The sequence below is a fragment of the Excalfactoria chinensis genome, chromosome 7 (assembly GCF_039878825.1).
Source record: "Excalfactoria chinensis isolate bCotChi1 chromosome 7, bCotChi1.hap2, whole genome shotgun sequence".
NCBI lineage: Eukaryota > Metazoa > Chordata > Aves > Galliformes > Phasianidae > Excalfactoria > Excalfactoria chinensis.
In genome coordinates, this window is record NC_092831.1 from 23,420,339 (window position 1) to 23,437,602 (window position 17,264).

General features: G+C 36.3%; 1 protein-coding gene across 8 annotated transcripts in view; it reads left to right on the top strand.

Annotated features, from left to right (window-relative positions):
• ADAM23 (ADAM metallopeptidase domain 23) overlaps nt 1–17,264 on the top strand; it is a 64,093-nt gene that overhangs the window by 37,948 nt on the left and 8,881 nt on the right. For 4 of the 8 annotated variants that reach the window (XM_072342008.1, XM_072342013.1, XM_072342012.1 and 1 more), the window contains 10 exons: nt 554–625; nt 1,361–1,447; nt 1,710–1,790; nt 3,219–3,269; nt 3,737–3,800; nt 5,067–5,172; nt 5,950–6,069; nt 6,828–6,996; nt 8,523–8,634; nt 15,520–15,610. In XM_072342008.1, coding sequence (XP_072198109.1) covers nt 554–625; nt 1,361–1,447; nt 1,710–1,790; nt 3,219–3,269; nt 3,737–3,800; nt 5,067–5,172; nt 5,950–6,069; nt 6,828–6,996; nt 8,523–8,634; nt 15,520–15,610 — 953 coding nt within the window. Of the gene's footprint in view, nt 1–553; nt 626–1,360; nt 1,448–1,709; nt 1,791–3,218; nt 3,270–3,736; nt 3,801–5,066; nt 5,173–5,949; nt 6,070–6,827; nt 6,997–8,522; nt 8,635–12,325; nt 12,417–15,519; nt 15,611–17,264 lie in introns of all 8 variants that reach the window. The other 4 variants (XM_072342009.1, XM_072342015.1, XM_072342011.1 and 1 more) reach the window with 2 other exon arrangements.

Here is a 17,264-nt window from a genome sequence, read left to right on the forward strand (position 1 = left end):
ATTACCCATGTAGTGCGTGCTTTCTTTCCTTTACATGAGGTATTAGTGTTTCCTCTGTTTATCTCTTTTAAGGACTTTTAAAGCAGTTTTATGTGATGAAGCTCTTCTCTGGCTGACTTCACCTGTAATAACCCTTACCATTTGCAGGAAGTATCAGGTCGTTATTGGCAGTAGATATTATGAGAGACAGTGGGTGGAGAGGTGTAAAATGGGTATGTGAGCGAAGAAGTATAATAAGAATAAACTAGTTAAATACTGTAATAGAGAAATGAGAAGGTGTAAATTAAAAAAATATATATGAGTTATTATATATTATTGCACGATGTTCTGTCTATTAGAACAACTGAACTGAAGAACACTCATAGGGCCCAATGCTATGCAGAAAAGTTGACAGGAATTTTTATTTTACTTTGTTTAAAAAAAAAAAAATCACACTGGTTGTTATCCTTGAATTTCCTTTCTTTCTGCCATCAGAAAACAGAGTCTAATTTGTGAATTGCAAAAAGAGTTTGTCCTGGTTATTAATTGGGTTGCGGTGTTCCTTTGCTTTCAGCTCTTTGAAAATACTGAGTGTGGAAATGGATATGTAGAAGCAGGAGAAGAATGTGATTGTGGTTTCCGAATGGCAAGTAAAGAGTTACTATATATAATTCCACGGGTATTTCTTACTAAATATGTCAAGTAAAATGATTGAAAAGAGAGTGGGAAAGGTTTTGGAAGTGGTCCTGTTTTGCTTTTTGCTTTGAAACAACTCAGTTGAAAGACTACATTAGACATCTTTTTCCAGTGAGAATGAGTGAGTGCAAAGCTTAAACCAGACCTCCGGTCACTCTTCCTGTCATTTGGTTGGAGAGCACAGCCTGTTTCCTCATATATTTTGAATTGCATTGTGGAAGCACAATCCCTGCACAGTGTGCCTGCAGTATTTAGTTCCTAATCAGTGTTCTGGAGATAGGCCTTCATATACAGATGAGGTGAGAAAGCTGTTGTTTTCTCCCATAATATCTCCCATAATACAGAATTATTTAAGGATCAGTTTTGCAAAAAAATTGCCCTGCAGCCTTGAATCCTAGCTCAACTATTTAAACATAGTTACACATATTAGTATTCATAATTGTTTTACCTGCAATGTGCTATGCTGCACCTGTGCAGAGGTTTCAGAAGGTGTGTATCTTATTGATGTAGTTTTCCCCTTACTTTACTATTTGAGCAGTGTAGAGGATTCTTTCAGCTTATAATTTTAAGTCACCACCGCTGAACTGAATGTTTTGTGCTGGTACATGATGGTTTGTTGGAAAGATTGAAAAAAAATATTATTTTAAATGGAGAACTAAAAAGATCACTTACTATTTTTTTTCAGGAATGCTATGCAGACTGTTGTAAGAAGTGCTCTCTTTCTAATGGAGCTCATTGTAGCGATGGACCTTGCTGTAATACATCGTGTCTTGTGAGTATTGCTGTAGTTTAGCTGTTGTTCTTCCTAGCTGCCATTTACAGCCTTTCAAAGATGAAATCTTTCTCATCACTTGGAAGCAGTTAATGAGACTGTGTTCTGTTCTTAGCCAAAAAAAGAAAATAACAAAAAATCCACCACAAACACATATGAGCATGTATGTGCTTACAGAGCATTAAAATTGAGCATTTATTCCAAATGGGAAGTTTCAGTTTTACATTTATGTAATCTTATTATATTCTTCATTTCATTACAGTTTTTTCCACGAAACTATGACTGTAGATATGCAGTGAATGAATGTGATATTGCAGAGTACTGCACGGGAGATTCTGGACAGGTATGTAAGGATCTTTTCTGCTCGCACTACTAATGTTTATTTGCAATAGAAAAATCCAGGCTAACAAAATTCACTATTGTATACTCAAATAACTGTGCTGGGGGAGAGAGAGGGGACTGGATCTTTATTCGACCTAGCAAAATTTCTTAAATGTAACAACACAAACCATTAGAAGCTCAATAAATAAATATTAATTAAAAATACAGAACTCAAAATATGACTTTTCTTTTAAAACTCACATGGGATTTTTTGTATAGCTTTTATCTCAGGCATCCTCCTGTCCTCTATAGAATGAGTTCTGAGGATATACCGCAGATGTGAGGAGGTTCAAAGGTAGTAACAGTAAAATTTTATGAAATTAAATAGTTTGAAATGCAGCTATGTAAAATGCATACACTTAAAACAAATTGGGACTAAAATGCTACGTTTTAGAGTACACTTGTGATTTCTTTTAAAAGTTCAGTGCATTTCTATTGGAAATACTTAGCTAGTAGAAGAATAAACAGCTTATAAAAGGTGGAGTTCATTAAGGTAGAAGACATGCTGAATGTTGTCTATTTGCAAAGTAGTTTTGACTGATTCTTACACGTTCCTTTTCAATACTGCAAATTTTGCTTCAGGATTATGTAACAAGTTCCTAACTCTACTGCAGTCATTTACAGCATCAAGTTCTTAGCAGTGAAGTAAGATTCAGGGTAGGTCTCATGGTTCTTTGTGGGCTTTGCTGTAGTTATAGATGACAGTACAATAATGGTAACACTTCAAGCATTTACACTTGCAGATTTTATTGTAAGCCTTTCGTTCTGTAGATGGAGGGTTTTTAATGGGAGAGAGCAGGGCTTTCTGTGTCTAGAGTGGCTGCCCTGAAAGTACTGTCTGTAATTTATGTTGCATCAGGGAAGCCTTTTCAAATCTTCACCGGTTTCTTTTTGGTGAAGAAAAGCAATGAGTCTGATCTGCTCTTAGCTTCAGTAACCTTCTGGAGCTGATGAATTGTTCATACCAAAATTTTTTTCAGTGCCAAGAGAACATGACAGTATGGTCATAATAAAACGTCTCTAATCTGTGGAGAGGTAGACTACAAACTGCTCACTCACTGTCATAGTGGCACTGAAATGAATGCAGTGAAAATGTTGCATGAGAGCAAACATATCCGCAAATATTAAATATCCTGTTCATGAATACATTTGTTTTGATTTTTATTTTGCCCTAACTCCTTGATTTCTTCTGGGGATATGCAGAAAGTTAGTATCAGGTCTTGTATTTGTGGCCCAGGATGTTCATTTCTTTATTTTTGTGAGTAGCTGTGAACATTTCTGCAGTGACTGTGTTACCTGCTTCCTTTATATGTTTTGAAGTTGTCATTTAAGACCAGGAAATCTAATCTCCATATGTCATCTTCTGATGTATAATCTTTCATCTTCTCAGTGTCCACCAAATCTTCATAAACAAGATGGATATGCTTGTGATTCTAATCAGGTATGTAATGTTCTAAAACCCCTGCACATCAACTAATACAAATCAATCGAATACAAATTTTCTTTTTTTTTTGTTTTGTTTAAATCCTGTCTTCTGTATTTATGCATAGATTTTTTCATTTGGACATCAATGTTTTTCATGCATCATACATTCCATGAATAGTATGAGCTTGTAGCTGGAGTAAAACCTGTGTGGTATTTACATTTTGAATGGAGTTGTATTATCCATGTAGATTTGTTCTCTATAGCTATGTAAATAAGAAGTATAAAGTAGCTGCAGAAATGTCCAAGCATCTTAGACATAGCTGACTTCGAGCATCTGAGCCAAAATGTGCGCTCCATCTATTCTCACTCATGAACTCTTACATGTCCCAAAATGCGGGTGAAGAATAAAAGAAATTGTGTCAGGAGTGAGAAAGGAAAGGCATGTGTTCAGTTCTCATTGCTAACCTGCTGTGTTTTGTTTAGGGACGTTGCTATAATGGTGAATGCAAGACAAGAGATAATCAGTGCAAATATATCTGGGGATCCAGTAAGTTGACTTTTACTACCTCACACATATTTTATTTGTAGCTAATTCTTGTCTTTGACTGTACGTTTGTACATTTGCTTTTTGTTCTCCTTACTGTAGTGCAGGGTTTCTGTTCAGTAGTGAAACTGACTTGATTGCCAAGTGAAATTTCAAGCTGCATGCTTGTTTGGGGGTGATGACATTGAGACTGTTCTGACCTGATGTGGGTTGCAAGTGTGTATAGGACAGCAAAAACTCAATGCTGTTGGCGCTAGGTGAGATAAGCAACTTAAATACAGCGTTATGGGGGGAAAGAGTGGGTTTGAGGATTTCATTTTTTTTATAGTTCCTGACAGATGTTTTTGGTGGTGGTTGTTGATTTCTTTTTATTGACAGTTAATTCCCATATCTTAGCACTGGTTCTTGCTAAAGTTGCTCCTTCTGTCTTTATTGTATCATCCTATATTCAAGAAAGTCAGTGCAGTAGTATAAATTTAAATATCAAAATCACTAAATTAAACCCAGATGTGTTGGATAAAGTAGTTGTGGACTATGCAGCTGACAGAGCATAAATGTTCTGTTCGGTGACGTTGAGACAGTTCAGCGAAGGATATCCTGTACTCAAGCACTCACTGAATGTTTTCTTGCATTCTGTCTAAACAAATATAGCTGCTGATGCTGCCTATTTGAGATTGAAGAATCTCTGCGTTTTTGGGGGATGAGAGGGGATGTAGCTTTAACATATCTTGCCTCTTAGCACAATATGAAATATTGTATAGAAGTATAGAATTGGATGGAAGTAACATTTTCTTTGTGTTCTGATGCCTTTTTAAGTGTTATGCTGCCCCCTCATGCGTATTTATTGATAATATTACAAACAGTAGAAGCTTATGTTAACTAATTTCTCTGCATCTCATGCTTATATAATTAACACTTGTTTTGTCTTCTGTACGTGTGATTTTTACTGCAAATGACTCTTATTTACCCTTTTTTATTGTCCTCCGCTGTGGAAAAAGTTAGATTAATGCTATATGCAGACAGAAAGAAGTAAACAAAGTTGGACCACGGATAAATTCAAGTGAAGAAAACAATACAGTCACTGAAGAGACTGATTTTTACAATAGTTCTGAGCAGATTGTGAACACTGAGAGATTACCTAAGAAAAGCCATTTGTAGGTGGTGTTCATATGTTTGGTATTCCCATACCAGAAAACTGCTGCAATAAAATATTGTGCAGATTTTCATAACCTGTGAAAAGTACATTCCTTTTTTTTCCTTCGTCAACAGAATCTTCAGGATCTGACAAATTTTGCTATGAGAAGCTTAATACCGAAGGCACAAAAAAAGGAAACTGTGGAAAGGATGGAGACCGATGGATTCAGTGTAGCAAACAGTAAGTGCAGCTTAGTAGAACTCATTTCTGTTTAAAAAAGAGATTAATCTTGGTATATTTTCTACTTTTTCATCAGTTCTCCAGCAGTGTTTTGCACTGTTTCGAATCTTCTCCCCTTCTCAATGTTTGCAGCTTGAAAAAGCACCATAGTTGTTTGTGAAGAATCCATTGTGACTCAGCAAAATTCCAGATTTTAAAAAGAATATAGCATTTCAATACTGTCAGACAAGCTGAGGGCCAAGGCAGCAGAACATCACACTTCTATGTGTGATGCCTGAGATCTGGTGTATATATATATTGTTATATGTGTAAATCCAGAAATAAAGTAGATTCTTTACCTAAGTTAACACACACGCTGCACACTATTATTACTACGTTTCTGTGTGCCTACAAGTGAAATAGAAAGCAATTAAGAATTGAAACCTCACAGGAATGAAAAATGTCAAAGCTGTTAAATGCATGAAAATGTAATTTAGCCTGGTATTAGGAAGGTGTGTACAATTTGGCTCCTTTCCATTTTATTATAGAATGTGGATGAGTTGTTCACATGAATGTCATATAAATACTGTTCACTGGTGCGTCAGAATGCCCAACTGCTTGTTTCTGCCTTCTGTCAGATACACCAAGTAGTGCCATAGTTCTAAACATACTCTTTGAATGTCTGCCTTCAGTCTTACGGCAATATATTACCTACTGTTAGCAGCATCATATCAAGTCTTTCTTTTTTGCAAGTTTGCTTCATAACATTTCAGTAACTCTTCTGTTTTTGTTTTACAGTGACGTTTTCTGTGGCTTTTTGCTCTGCACTAACCTTACTAAAGTTCCACGAGTTGGTCAAGTTCAAGGAGAAATTATCCCAAATTCTTTTTATCATCAAGGACGAATAGTAGACTGCAGGTAAAAGATACTGCAGTGTTCCCAGATAATTTTCATCTGCCAAACCTAATGAAGAGTAATAAAAATGTATTATTTAAAAATGATTGATATTATGGCAAATTTATTATTTGGAGTGTTATTTCTTGTGGTTAAAAGAAAACAATCCATATTTTATAAGGATGAAAAGTGCATTGCCCTCTCTATCCTTCTATCTGGACTCTGTGGTAGCAACGTTGTGTGGTTGAGAGTTTAATGTTCAGCATTATATTTTTCTGGGAAAAAATTGTAACTGCTAGAGACCCATAGATTAAAGGTAATATCTGCAGAGAAATAACTGTATGAAAAGAGATGGTTGAGAGAAAGAGAATTGTGCAGAGTTGTGACCAGGTATGATCTTAATCGACAGTTCATTTAAAGGGCAGGTAAATGGGTTTTAGCTTACTGTGCACACTACTGGATTTATATTTTAAAGACATAGTCAAAGACATGCCAAGAATACTCTGCTAGGTAGATAGAGCCTGAGTGGTCAATGGTTCTTAAGTCTTGTTAGTCCACAAACTTGTGTATATATATCATTATCTAGACTTCTTTTTGGTCTGACTACTACAACACTTAGTCAGTGCAGTGGACAGATATCAAGGCTATAATTCTGTTTGAACTTCCTACATACTTCAATATGAGAAAGTCACAAGGAATTTATTGTCTATACTGATATGTTCAATGTTTTCAAAAGACTGCAGTCATAATACTAATGTTAACTTAAAATTTATTTCTCCTAGTGGTGCTCATGTTCTTTTAGATGATGATACAGATTTAGGTTATGTAGAGGATGGAGCTCCATGTGGTCCTCAAATGATGTGTCTGGACAAAAAGTGCCTGCCAATTCAATCCTTGAACATAAGCAGCTGTCCCATTGGTTCAAATGGAAAAGTCTGTTCCGGTCACGGGGTGAGTCTGTACTTGCAGTTAAGCTTCTCCAGCTCTCTCTGCTAGGTCTGATCTTAATGTACCCTGTGGCATTTTCTACTTGAAAGTGTTCCTGAGTGCTGTTGATCTGAAAAACAAACAAACAAAACACGTTAAGTTTGTGGAGAACGTTGCTGTTCTGTGAAGCAAGAGCAACTTTGCTTTCTAAAATATCATCAAATTAGAACTGTCATCTGTATTCAGAGAGATGGTGTTGCTACTATCGAGAAGGTTTTACATCAGTTATTGTAGAGACTTTTGTGAAAAGTTATCCATATTTCAAGGTACTTGTCACATCTTAAGTTGAAGTTCTTCCTGCTTACTAATACCTTTATTAAGTTGGTACTGTGTTACATCTGATGACTTAAATAATTAAAATTGTAAAAGCCAAATCTAAACAGAGATTGTATGTTCTTCTTGAACGTACACAAATTATATCATTTTACATTCAGGTGCATTATATTCTCCCCATAAGTCTGTTTTCAAATGTTAATGATTTGAAGGACAGATCCACTATTGTATGTCTTAATGGTAAGACTGTTAACAATCTCTCCACTAATAGGATTCAGCAGGCTTAAGATAGTTGCCTAAGGATCTGAATTTTATACATAAAAGGTTTTGGTTTTTTTTTTCTTGTTATGTGTAACTGAAAATGAGAGCTGAGTCTGAGCCTTGCAAAGTTAAGAAAGATTTTTGAGTAGGATCTTTGTATGTTTAAAAAGTAGCACAAGTAGTCAGAGATCTCCAATACCTTTTCTGTTTCGAGTTATTCTAAAAGAATACTTCTGTTGATCAAACCTGTAATAAGATGCATTTGTTATCATCTTTCTAGATAAGGTTCTCCAGTGAATACTTCAAGAAGCAGAGTAAAATGAAAGCTAAATGGGGAAAAAAAGTAATAATCACATAAGCATTTCTAATCCTTAGTGTGTGCATTACTTAGTCTGTGGGGCTTTTTGATATTATGTTCAAGTATCCAAAAAATATGATTAGTTGGTACCAAACAGTGGATTTCCCCTTGAGTCGCACAATGAAACTTCCTTCTTTGTTTTGTCTTATTCTCGTGTCCTCTTTGTGATGACAAATGCAACAACAATCTTATTTTACTGTATGGGAAGAGGCTGTGAAGCATGATCAGGTCTTGAGCATTTTTAAACATGAATGTTTGGATTCTTTCAGGACTTTAGGCTGAAACTCTAATAACTGTAGTTAATTTGTTAGTGGATGAGATGTTAGTTATCTCTTACATCCTGTGCAGATGTGAAGTGCGAGTGATGATGGAGCCACTGGGAACTTTTCTGCTTTTCCTACCATTTAGAAGGCTAAAGCAAGCTTCCAGGCTACTGGTGTATTATTTTTTTAGTGGTGTCTTTCTAGACACTGAGTGCTATTGCTATAATATATAAACAGAGATTTTTATTCCATGAGTTAACTACCTAATTACTTGTTAAATAAATTTAAAGAACAGCAGCAGCTTTTAAACTATATTTTATTATTTTATTTTCCAGGTCTGCAGTAATGAAGCTACTTGCATTTGTAATTACTCCTGGGCTGGGACAGACTGCAGTATTGATGATCCTGTCAGGGATACTGGTAACAAGAAAGATGAAGGACCCAAGGGTTTGTGTGATTTCAGTTTTGATATCATTTCAAATATTCATTACTTTATTTTCAACAGATTGCAGTGAAATTCTTCTTCATGTAAATGATGTAGGACTTCCTCCTTTGAGGATCAATTAAACTATTTTTACCTTTGCATTTTTTGGAGATCTCAGTAGGAAGCAATATGTAGTTTCTTATTTTTTTCATCGAATTTCTTCAGTCATTTTCTTTGACTGGAATCTCATTAAATGTAGCTCATCTATTTTACGTATCTGAGTGCTTATATTTTATTAGAGATTTCCAGTTCCCCTAGCTATTCTCACATAATTCAGATACTGTGGGGTAAAAAACAACAGCTTTGGTTTTAAAAAAAAAAAAAAAGTTAAGGACCTGTGTTATTCTTACCACCATTATTTCTTACTCTTGCTTATGTAGGAGGTATTCAGTTCAGCTGAATATGAGGAATTAGTGAGGAAATAATTAAAAGTGTTTTCTAAAGAGGAAGACAGGCATTTGAGATTCTTTGACTTCTCTGCCTTGGGCTGACTAAGGATTTTAAGCTTTTCCTGTCATCAGGACGTTGTCCATATCAGACTGTCTTTATCCAGAATTATGGGTTTACAAATAAAGCAATAAGGAAATGATAAACCTGAACACAATTTTGCAGCTAACTTGTATTTCTGGAGTCTTCAGTCCGTTCTATAAAGCTGATGGAAAGAAGCTTAAAGATGTATTACTTACACTGCAATCAGTCACTCTTTGAAATGTCTGGGGCTTCAGTGCTGTTGGACTTGATGACCTTTGTTGGATCCTTTCAAACTGGGGATCCTCTGTGATTCTATGATGAGAAGACAGAATTTTGGTGTGTCCCACTTCAGTTATGTGTGCCATAATCTTTTGGTCCACTGGGTTCCAGTAGACCTTTACCAACAACTGTGGAAGAGGCCGTCTTAAAGCAGGTTCCTAGCATATGAAGGGAAGCTGTGTAGAAGCAGCCTGGATTTCTCTTTGGGAATCTTTGCAGGTACTTTCTGGACACCTAACCCTGTTGCAGTTCTTCATAGAGTTGCCTGGTTTGTAGACTGTTTTATAGTGATGCTTATCATTCCACTTCCCGGTTGGAACACCGCTTATGAAAACTTCAGTACTGTGGTGCTGATTTCCAAATCCTAACTAGATAGTCCCTCCTGTATTAGACAAACAAACAAAAAAGGAACAGAGGAGGAATATTTATCTTGGTTAAATTCTGGTAATGGAAACTAATTGTTATAATTTCAAATAGATGGATGTGTAGTTTATAATTCAGTTTTCAGAATGCTTTTGTTACAAGGTGATTGAATTTCAAAAGATATGTGTTAATAGAGGATTTCTTGGGGAGATGATGTCAAAAGAACACAGAAACAATTTTCCATAGTTCTGTGAAGACCCAAAGTACTCAAAAAATGTCCATTATTTTATCAGCGCTTCCTGTGTCATTGGCAGCGTACAAGTCTGAGACAAAATCCAAAGTAGTTCCTTTTCTTTAGCCCTAAATTTCTGTTATATTTCAGAGACAAACCAGTCTCCTTTTCTTAAAAATAAAAAAAAATAGAACAGAGACAGCTATGAGAACATCATCACGGCTCAACCAAATCCAACATCAGAGAGTGGTATCTGGCATGACCAGGGGTGTAAGGAACAAGCTGGGATGAACATAACCTGACTTTCTAAACTAGAGTGAATGCAAGTAATCAAGGTTAGACGGGGCAATAACGATACCTGTGGTACTGGTGTCAAACCTTCCATTTTTACAGTTTTGACCACATGCAAGTTTGTCACTTAGGGCAGCAGATGTGCTCAGTTTTGATTGTCAGAATTTTAGATATTTGACAGATTGAGACTGAAATCTCCCAGGAAGTACCTGCAAAAAAGTAGAAAACTATTTTGTATTGCAATTGCAATATTTTTTACAACAATTTTCCAGTGCTTATACAGTTCCGTTATGAATCATCATTTAAAATAAATCTTGACTACTTCCATCTGCCTCCTTCCTTACACCACATACAAGGAGAGACACCAGCTCTTTCTTACAGGAGTAACCTCTTGATGAGCTCTTTGCATTTAACATTTCCAACAGAGGTATTAAATTTATATTTTGATAGAAGAGGGGGAAAAATGTGCATAAACTAGAATCCTCTTTGTACATTGTCAAAAGCTTTGGGCCAAAATTTGCTTAATTAAGGGGCCCTGGTATGTTAGGGAGTTGAGGGCTTTAATTTCTTCTGGTTTCAGCTACTTACCACAAGAGAAGGTAATTATTTAGGGAGAGATCATACACCTTTTAAGAGATCTGAAATCTCACAAATTGCTTTAAAACTTTGCACACTGTAGATCTACCATTTTTCTTAGTATGTTTTAACAATAAATAGCAATACTACATTCCTATATGTATATGTATTACTGTGATAGCTGTTAATTTCAGGTTTTGCTGCTCTTCTTAGAATTTTCTATCATCCATCAATTTCCTTTGCCTCTACACAATGTTTGAGGATTTAAAAATTGGTTGTCCTTAATTATATTTATACACAGGCCTTAAGTTAGTCTAAACTCTGCAACCTACTTTACCAACAGACCCATGGAAGAGCAGCTCAGGATGGTAGGTGCTTTGGGAAGGACCTCCTGCTGTTAGTGTTTGGCTACTGCAGAAACTTTGTATTCTTTAACAGCATTGGCTAATGGTTTTGAGGTCAGTGGGGCTCCATGTGCACAGAAGGTCTTTCCTTGCAATTTTGTTTATGGAACTGGGCCTTTGACTAGTGGAATACTGCTTGTTTTTAACACAAACACTTTTGTCTCAAGTGTGTGTGTGCGTGTGTGTGTGTTTGTGTATATGAAACAGAATTAAGAAGCAGTTGCAAAAGAGACTTCCAGCATGAAGATTATAAAGTCTGTCCCTGAAGAAGTTCCCATTAGAGAATTGTTTATGGTCAGTTATGGTGCAATGAAACTATCAGCATTTTAACTTTTTTTTTTTGCAACATATGAAATATAGATTTGTTTCCTTCAAAAGTGAAATATAAGGCCTCAGCATGTTAAGGTTCTATGAACATACCAAAGAGTAGAATGTCACCCGAAGCTCAATTTCAAGGTCAGTTTTACCTCTTAGGTGTCAAATGTCTTTGTGTTGTATAAATAGAGAGTGGTAAATGAAGTTACAAAGGAAAATATTGCAAACTAGTAAAGGAATTACTTTAAATCATTTTTGATGCTTTTTTTTTTCCCCCACGCAAAGGAACTGTTTTCAAATGAACCGTTTCCATTTGTGTAGTTATATACTATGGATACAGTCTGTTTCCAGTGACCTAAAGGAAGTTTTCTTGTTGGTGACTTAATTATGTTTTGGCTGTTTTAAATGTAATAAGGCAGTAAGCTGAGGATGTTCTCTCTTTAAGTACACAAGAACGCAATCACAAGCTAAAAGGAGTAGTCTTACATTTATAGGAAAACCTCTCGCTGAAATATTTGCAGGCATTTAAATAAGACGAATAAAGCTTATCTGAATTTTTAAAGCTACATTATTTGGTAAATATAAGTTTGATAAGAAGCTTGAATTGCTTACCAAAGGATTATCAAGTAAAATATTCCTTTGAGGAATGATTTCATGTTTTCACTTCAGACATATATGATGTGATCATTTCCTTAAAAAATCTTCCCTTTTCCCTCCACACAGTGAGCATGGCCACAAACAGGCTAATAGGTGCAGTGGCAGGGACCATTCTGGCCTTGGGGGTGATTTTTGGAGGCACAGGGTGGGGAATAGAGTAAGCATTTTTCATAGTTTGAGTTTTATGTTTGGTGCCTAGTGTGTGAGGTAACCGTATGCACCTGAGCCCTCTGTGTATTACCCCTTTAGCTTTGTCATGTGGTGATCGTATTTGTCTGTGATTTGACCGTGTCTGTGTCGTGTGAGTTGCTCATGCAGTGTTGAACCTTCTCCTGTCTGGGGTAATGTGGGGCATAAAAAAAGAGTTTGTGAATTTTTACATTGTCACAGTGAAATTAAATGTCTGAATGTTCACATTATGCCAAATTCAGAAAATAATGGGGGACAAAAAAAAAAAGTATGTTTGTGATTATTTTGCAAAATAGAATGAGGGTAACCTGGGCTATTTGATAAAAAGCAGAAACTTATGTTCTTTGTGGCTTTCAAATCTAATAACTCATGCAATCTAGATAGGAAAATGAAAGCTGATGATAACAGGGTATATAACTCGTTCTGTAGTAAGGCTTCCAGTTATTCTGATTGTAGTATTGTTACCTCAAGACAGAAGAATACTGAAGTACAGAATTCATTTAAGAATACATATAAACAGTTTTTACCATCTTCATAATTTTGGGGAACTGAAATCTTAAGTGTTAGCCTACTAACTCAATTTTAGCTGTGGCTTATTTGATTCTTATATATGTACGTATACAGGGCTTGCAAGAAAGATGGAGAAGATTACCAGGGCCTGTAGCAACACAGAGAGGGGCGATGGTTTTAAAACAGAGAGGAGGTGGATTTAGATTGAATACAAGAAATAAGTTTTTACAGTGAGGTTGATCAGTCCGTGCAACAGATTGCCTGGGAAAGTTGTAGATGCTTCAGTATTGGAAGTGTTCAAAAGCAGTTTTGATGGGGCTTTGAGCAACCTGGCCTAGCAAAGTGTCCCTGCCCGTAGCACGGAGAGTGGATGACATCTTAAAAGTCTCTTCCAACCCTAACCATTCTATAAAAAATGGCTGTTTAGGATTCATCTGTTATTTAGCACAGTTTGATAACTTGTCCATTAACTTAACCTGTCTCAGATACCTCTTCTGTTTGAATTTTCAATGAATTTTTCCAGTCTCTTTTCAAACATGTAACAAGCAGGGAACACAGTAAGAGGAGAGATGTTAAAAAGTGTCCATTTAGTTCATCTTTATCGAATTTAATTTATATTCTAATCCTTGTGGGTTTTTTTTGTTGTTGTTGTTTTTTGTTTTGTGGGAAGATAGCATTCTATGGCTGGAAAGAAATCAGCATTACAGTTTATCAAGGTTTCTAGAATTTCTTACATGTCAATTAGTTTGTGTTTGCAGTCTTTTGTTGTGTGCAATCATTTGATGAAATCCAGAGTAAGCCATACATCCAAGTTGGATACAGTAGCTCATAAGATTGTTAAATCTTGAAAGCAAGCCTTAATTGGGAGTACAGTCCCTATCAAATGGCATTCATTTACCCTGTACCTTACTCACTCCTATTAATTTAGAGCCAGGTGTGACTTCAAAGGTAAGTCTAAACAAAGTATTTTCTAAATAGTGAAAAATTACCTTTTAATCATTATTGTCAAATTTGTGTACTGCTCCTATCCGCTAAGCCTATGCTATTTCTTTTAGTTTTTTATTTATGATCCTAAATATTCTTTTTGTAGCAAGTAAGCAATCTCCTTGAAGTAAATGTGGAGTATTAACGGAAGTTCATGGCAAAATATAGGGCGTTCACCCCTCCCATGAATTATACCTGAATTTTATGCATTCTTATTTATAGTGCTTACTTGTACTTATTTTCAGCATGAGTTCCTGACATGTTTGCAGAGCATTTGTTTCATTCTGATTAGTGTTATAATCTGAGGGCTTAGTTTTCGTTTAGTTACTGATTCATCCCAAAGTGCTGCTGTAGCAAAGATGGAATGGATACAATGAAGTTAGGTCACAGCTCTAAATGCTAGGACCTGGGGTACTTTCTGTTTGTAGTGTCTGGGATTTGGCCAAAGGTTTGAAATGTTGAGCTACTGCAGCTGTCCTTCCTTTGCTGATCTGACTACTCTTTTTTTCTTCCTTATGTTGGCTGTCCTGTAGCATTCAAAACTCAGTGTCATTTTATTGCTGTGCTGAAGCATTGATTTTTTGAGAGACTGGGATAGGAGGAGCTAAGAACTGTTTCTAAGGACTATTCCTGAATAATTAAATGTTTGAACAGAGTATGCAACATACTGTAAAATAATTGTGTTGGTTTCGATTTGCCTTCAGCTCAGGTGCAATTAGCTTTACATCAAAGACTGCTCATAGGCATTTTTTTTGTGTGCAGAGCAGTTGATATGGTAAAACAGTCAATTGTGTTGTCTGATTTCTTGCACCCCGTGTAAACAGAGCACTAAAGGGTCGATTATGAATTTCTTATTTAGGTTTTCTCTTCCTCCTCAGAAAAGTGCACAAGTAAATTTTGTGCTGCTGCTTCTTGTTGCTGGTTTTTTTCCTGCTCCACCCTTCCCCTACTTTGTTGTTAAGTAGCTTCTTGAGGATGATGAAGAGATGCTTTGATGTTTGGAAAGCTTAATGGGAATGCTGCTTTTATGTCAACTTCTGTTCCTTATTATGTAATCCTTTCCTTTGTCAAGGATTGTTTGGAAATTTAGCATTGACATAACTAGGAGGAGTCTGGACTCAGTTTAGCAAGTGGTGCTAGATACTGTCAGCTCGAATTAAAGCATCTATCTCCTTTCACAATCTATATTAAATAGGAGGTTGTGATTTTTTTTGCCCCTTTTTGCCATAGTCATAAATAAGACAGCATTTATATTTTCACCTTTAAGTTAAGGAATTCTTTGCAATGATCTCAGTGACCTCCTTAGTTGAAAATCAGTTCACTGGATAAAAGTCATCCATAAAAAGTGGAATTTACCCTCTAATATTAGGTATCTATGGTGGAAGTTAACATAGCACACAGTGCAGAGACCAACAGATTTCTTCTTTCTCTTGTTAAAAGTAAGTTGGGCCTGCTGAAATCGTCTGCAGACGATGTGCTGTCTACAATCCTTGACTTGTTGACTAACCTTTAGGTTGCTGCTCTTTATGTAAAAAACACAATATTCACATCTTTCTTACCGTAATCCTTTATCACAGGTCCTAGTGCCACCAATCTTATAATAGGCTCCATCGCTGGTGCCATCCTGGTAGCAGCTATTGTCCTTGGGGGGACAGGATGGGGCTTTAAGTAAGCAATGCCGCATGTCTTCTCTTCAGTGGCTCTGGCAGTTCTATTTCTTGCTTTCATCACTAAATGTTGAGTTCCTGCTACAAGAGTTTTATGTTAATTTATTGTCAACTGCACACGAGTTAAAGAGGGAAAATTACACGTGTGCTGAACAAGCCGAAGAAATGGATTCAAAACTAGCCAATGTCATCAGGGTGCAAAGTTGAACAAAAGTAAAAGAAACAATTTAACATTCATGAGTTCACCTATAATTAGCAAGCAACTCTTGTTTTCATTTGCAGCTAGTAGTGTCATTCTCTTTCAAGAGAAACCGAATACAAGGATTTAAAAAATCCAGGTGATAAATTTCTCACTCTAGCCATGGCTTCCTCAAGATTAACCTTTCCCCTGCAGCAGACTAAACCTTTCTTTGCCAATGGAATTGACTGAGCAGGTAGCAGTGACTGACCTGTGCAACCTGTGATAGGAAACGTGCTTTAGCAGGGGATTGAACTCAATCTCTTGAGGTCCCTTCCAACCCCTGCACTTCTGTGATTCTGGAAGTCTGTTTATTTGGAATGCTGTAGTACATTAAAACTTTTTTTTTTTTAAATACTTAAGTGAAAATGCAAAGTACTGGCAGTAGGTGAGTAGTATTTAGTAACAAAAGTGTGCTGCTGAAACAGCTGTCTCAGAAATACTGGGCCTATCTTTTGGCTCTTGTGCTGATTTTTTATTTATTTATCTTAATATTGATTCACAGCTTTTTTTTAAGAACTTCAGCCGAGGCTGAAATATTTGAAAGCTTGAAGTGTCTCCTGGAAAATAAAAGTTGTTCTCACACATTTCAGTTCAATGGTCTTGATAGTTATAAAGCACAAGTAGCAACTCTTATCGGGAGTTACAAGCAGTACAGCAACATCCATTCTGCTTGTAACTGTTGAAGGAAGAAGAATCTTGTACAGAAAATCTTATTTCTCATTTGTTTTTCTGGCAGTGTGACGTCTACATGCACACATGGTCCATATTTGGTAAAAAGGGCCTAAATTTAGAGCCGGTGTTTTTAATCTTACAAATCAGGGAGGTGCTAAGCACAGGAACAAGTAATTTCTCATGGTATTTGTTGCTGTTGTTTTTCAATAACGTGAATTAAAAACAAGCCATGCTATGACTAACTGTAATTCCTCAATCAGAGTTTTATAATAATTGAAAGAATATAATACATAGTCCATTTTCATATCCTGCATCTGAGTTGAGAAGTAGAAAAATACGTTTCTTAATTAAGAAGGTTGTCAGAATAGGAAATAATGATTGGGCCTGTTTATCTGTTCGTTCAGTTTCAAAGTCACCTAAAAATGTTTGTTGTCTCAGTTCTGAGTATTCCATTTTTTTAGGGTCTTGTGGCCTTAATGACGCCTGCATATAGAAGAAAAATACTGTATATGCCTATCTCTCAGCCTAGGGGAAAACAGAAAACAGTTTGCCCTTTCTTCTGAAAAATAGACAGTTCTTACTTCATGTTGCGCTGCTTTCCAGTATTGGCGCTTTCAGGAGGACCCAGGACCTGCTGCATTCTTTCTGGTATTTCTCCCAGCACAGTTCCAGGCTTCATGCAATGGAACAGAGCAGGAGGCGAGCAGGGATGGCAGCGCTCCCTGTGCATCCTGTTGGCACT